Source organism: Grammomys surdaster, unplaced genomic scaffold (assembly GCF_004785775.1).
Source record: "Grammomys surdaster isolate TR1022 unplaced genomic scaffold, NIH_TR_1.0 931, whole genome shotgun sequence".
Classification (NCBI taxonomy): domain Eukaryota; kingdom Metazoa; phylum Chordata; class Mammalia; order Rodentia; family Muridae; genus Grammomys; species Grammomys surdaster.
This window is the reverse complement of record NW_021605350.1, coordinates 1-4,957: the sequence shown is the minus strand read 5'-3', so window position 1 is coordinate 4,957 and position 4,957 is coordinate 1. Positions and strand designations below refer to the sequence as shown.

General features: G+C 38.4%; 1 gene segment (V, D, J or C); it reads left to right on the top strand.

The window, feature by feature from the left end:
• The first annotated feature begins 4,027 nt into the window (after positions 1–4,027).
• Positions 4,028–4,784, top strand: LOC114634267. The segment is given in 2 exon segments: positions 4,028–4,140; positions 4,372–4,784. Coding segments are annotated over 2 exon segments (462 nt in total).
• Positions 4,785–4,957: the final 173 nt, after the last annotated feature.

Here is a 4,957-nt window from a genome sequence, read left to right as displayed (position 1 = left end):
AGTAATTTTCCTTCCAACTCATTTTCAAGGAAGAACAGACTTTACAAGGCACAAGCAAACTGGAGAAGTATTTACACATTCTCCGTTTTTCCACTGCTGTCCTCTTTCTGAGTCAGAGTCTTTAACAGAACACAGGTTTTTATTTTTTTTGTGTATCTTTCTTGTTCTTTATCATGTATATATACTCATAAGACATATGTGATACTAGAGATATGTCTCATTGTTTATGAGCCCTGGCTGTTCTTCAGAGAATCTAGGTTCAGTTCCAAGGACACATGTGTTAGCTCACAATGATATATAACTACAGTTTCAGGGGATCTGTCTCATTCAACTGACTTCTGCAGGCACAAGGAATGCACATTAAGCAGACATGCATCAAGACAAAAAAGTCATAGACATAAAATATTTAAAAGGAGACACATGCAGCATCTCTATTTGTAAGCCATTATGCCACCCACAGTTGCTGAAGCTGATAGGTCAGTAATGGTTTTATCTTGAGTACATTCAGGAACAGGTGTCAAAGATACCTCAGCTATGACAGTTGCTTTATGCTCTGTCCTAATTCTCACACTCACACTATGAAGATATGTATAAGCCTCAAATGGCAACTTAAGGATTCTGTGGTTGGATGGTGTTTTGCTGGGGGAAACAGGTGAAGGAATGCTTTGTTAAAGTGGACACAGGTGTTAAAATGTAAGGCAGGCTTGTGAAGGAACATTTCATTGAAGCAGACACAGGAGAGAGGATATTCTGCCAAAGCAAACACATGAAAGGACACATGATGACAGATTCTTTGCTAATGACATACATGGATCAGTCCACCTTACATTGTGTAGGTGAGCTGTATTTGTCAGCACTCCTCAGATTCAGGCTGAATGGATGCCTAGGGTGAGGCAAGATCTGTGCTGAGGCAAGATACATGCTGAGTCAAGACACATGCTGAGGCAAGGCACATGGAAGACACATGTCGTTTGGAGGGTATAAATAGGAATCCACACAGTGACATAGATAGAGTGTGCCTTACTGGTAAAGCTAACTGTTTAACACTTGTGGGTCTCACATCTTCGCTGATCTTTGCTTTCTTGAGAGAGACACAGTCTAGAACTTCTGTTGTTCCTGTTGTTCCCTCTTGCTGACTTGAAACAAGGCTGAGGTCTGGCTATCTTTGCTAATCTTGACACCATTGTTGCTAATGTGACTCTACAGAACTAGACTGTGGAGCTACTGCTGCCTTCTAACCTATGAACTGTGCTGCCATTTTCCAGACAACATAGATAGAATTGCTTCAAAAACAAACAAACAAAACCCAAAAATCTTTCTAAGCAGGTTCCCCAAGAACCCCTGTATTCTTTCTTTTCAACTACCTTTGTTGGGTAGTGACTAAAGGGAGGTTAAAGCATTTAAGAATCATCATTAAAAATATGGTTTAAAAAATTAAATTACATAAGGCCTCCTCAGTGAAGCACTACCTGTGAGTGCTAGGCTCCTTAAGCAGTCAAGTTTTTGGTTCATGGCTGTCACTATGTATATTCACTTGTATCTTGAATGCAGGAATAAAGTTGTATATCTTCGGGTACCTTGATATTGTTTCAAAGAATGATATGTTGATGCTAGAAAATCTTCCTATGTTTACTATTTCCTGTCCCAGATATTGGGCAGCCACACACACTCATCCAGAGAAAGAATGAATCTATATGCTGGAACAGAAAAGCTGAGTTCATCCTTGTAGTGCCTCCAGATAATTTGGGTCTCAAATGTATATTACTGTGGCCTACATCCACAGTGATGTCCATGGAATAGGGTGCTGTGTTCTAAGAGCTCCAGATCATCATACTTCCTGATTCCAAAGCTAAAAGCAAATTAATCAGTAGTGTTTTCAGCGAACAAGTTTATTGTTCAATCAAAGACAACAGAAATTAATGCTCCAGGATGTATTGTGGAAACTTGATAAAAACTAAGGTCTGTAGGGTTCTTTGTATTATACATAATGTAACTTTGAATTTTTATGTTTTTACTTTCCATGCTATTATCTTATTCTGTGAGAAACAAGAATCTTTGTATTTGTAAGGCTGCTATATCCATGTGTTCAATCTGAATGAGCATTAGTAAGTGACATGAAAGCATGGTCTGAGCTCACTGCAGGTGTCACAAAGCAAAGTATAAAGTTTAATGAGGATTGAGAGCACATAACTTGTTAGACACTGATGGAGGTAGCTATTCATATGTCATATTCTTGAGCTTAATGTTTGGAACTTTCTAATTCCATGTATTATATGACTCTCTGATATGGGGGGGAGTGCTAACAGTTTCAGAGGATATCTGAATAATCTCATCAGAAATTATTTACCATCTTATACCTTAAAAGTAGATGTATAAAATAAAAGGGAATGCATATTGCTTACATGAAAATTTAATTTTCAATAATATTCTTGACATAGCGGTAAATGTCAACATCAGATAAATAAAATACTTTAGAAAGATAATGCCATTAATTGCCTTGTAGCAAAGTTGATTGATAATACATAGTTTTGAAAGCTCATCTTCATGCATAGATTAGCCTGGCCTAGAATATATTATGCACCCAAGGCTGGTCATACTCTCATAATTCTCCTGCTTTTGTTTCCCCAATTCGGGTTTTACAGATGTGAATCCCAACTCCTTGTCATAATACTTTTTTATTTACCTTCATTTTAGAATTTATTTCTTATATACACTTGACCTGGCCCGAGCTGCTGCTGCAGTCTGTGAGTCAGGGTCTAGCAAGAGAGAGAGTGGGGATGGAAGGGCAAGAGATGTGAAGAATGGAGACAAGACAGAGGGTCTGTCCAAGTCTCCCTTTATTGAAAGGAAATCATGAGTATATATAAGCATAAGCAGGGGAATGCAGCTGAAGACAGTTTACCACGTGTGCCTTGCTGCTGGGGTCATTAAACAACAAAAGATACATGAGTATCAGAGTGTGCTTAGCTGTTGTAGACTGTTGAAAAACAAGTCTCTTGTCAGGGTATATGGCCTGAGATGGCTGCAAAGATGATAGCCACTTTCTGCTAGGAGTTGGCTCCCAACATACACTTTTAGAATTCACTAATCTGAAGTCCTGGCAGGTTCAGCAATTATGGTTCTGCTATCGATTTTCATTCATACTCAATTTTTTTTTATTGGTCTTGGTCCCTGTAATATCTTTATTTGGATTAGGAGGGCTGTGCTTCCTTATGCAGAGACCTTTAAACTATTCATGATGTCAGAAAGACTTTCTTAATGAATATTCAGTGCTGCTAATTTCTAGATTACAGTGGCATTTGTATTTCTCTAATAAAACCTCATGACTAGTGTTGGTCAGCAGCCATGACCTCATGAAGAAATCTGTTTTTATCACTGTTTCATTTCCCCAAATTTAGACCTCTTTAGTTTCCTGAAGTTGTGGGAAGGGTACTTGCTTGTTTCTACTCTGTTTCTTTTGCTTTGAGATAAAGTTTCTCTGATCAGTCTTAAATTAATGTCCACTAAAATTTCCACAGAGCTAATTCTGGGAATGCTCTTTGCATTTCTATTCATGGTTAGCCCAGGAACTGGAGCCCAAATTTCTGAGGCATTAATCTTCATCTTCAGTATAAGAGTGGCTTTGGAAATTGGTAATATTAAAAAAATTTAATCTCATTTGTCTTTCATCTTTTTCCCTCCATCCTTTTGTTTTTACTCTGTTTCTTTTGTTGTTGTGATAGTTTTGAACATATCCTATTACTTCACTAGGACTGTCTAACTCGGATAAGTCTCCTAAGGTTTCTGCAGAAGTCAATTGATTTAAATATGTTTTGGATTTTAACATAAAAGTTGCTACTAGAATACTTAGTGCATTTCTGTTGAACATTATCTTTTAGCTGATATCTTTCAATGCCTGCTCATGCTCTCTGCGATGGTATTTTTGGCTGTTGATTGACAACAATCACTCTTGGACAAACTGCCCAGGCATTTGCTTTTGTATTTGTTGACTGCTTTGCATAGGTCTATATAGCCAAGCTCAGCTCTTCAGAATATATAAACTAGGCCTTTGCAGTTTAAACTGAGCAGTGTCAAGCAGAAGGGGGAGCAAGATGGAGTTCCAGACCCCGATACTCTTGTCTCTGTTGCTCTGGGTGTCTGGTGAGAAGTTCAAAATTATTATAATATTTTCATTGCTCCACCTTTGTATTCAAGAAAGTTATAATATGTTTCACAGTATAGTATTTTATATAATAATACTCTGACAGCATTATATTGCAAGGACATTAAATGACAAATTTTAACTGCTATTATAATCTGTATTTGTATATGTATGTATGTATGTATGTATGTATGTATGTATGTATGTTCAGTGTCTATTTCTTATTGTAGGTGCCTATGCCAACATGGTGATGTCCCAGTCTCCAACTTCCCTTGCTGTGTCAGCAGGTGGGAAGGTCACCATCAGATGCACGTCTAGTGAGAGCCTTTATTCAAGCACATACAAGGCGAACTACTTGGCTTGGTACCAGAAGAAGCCAGGGCAAGCACCTAAACTGCTGATCTACTATGGGTCCACTCGGTACACTGGGGTTCCTGATCGCTTCACAGGCAGTGGATCTGGGACAGATTTCACTCTCACCATCAGCAGTGTGCAAGCTGAAGACCTGGCAGATTATTACTGTGCACGGCATTATAACTTTCCTCCCACAGTGCTCCAGCCTCCTACACAAACCTCCTTCAGACTCACCAGCTGCCTCTACCACACACAGCCCTGGTCTTGCGCACTTCCCCCTTCTGCCTGAGAGCTTATATGCCTGAAAAATTGTTGAGCCAGTAAAATGTGTATAATGTCTCTTATGTCTTTTCATATGAAAATCTTTTGTATGAAAATTCAATAGAAGACACAGTATTGTCTGTTTATTCTTTTTGTAACACATTACCACAAACTCTTCTGCTTGAATATGAGAAGTTTATT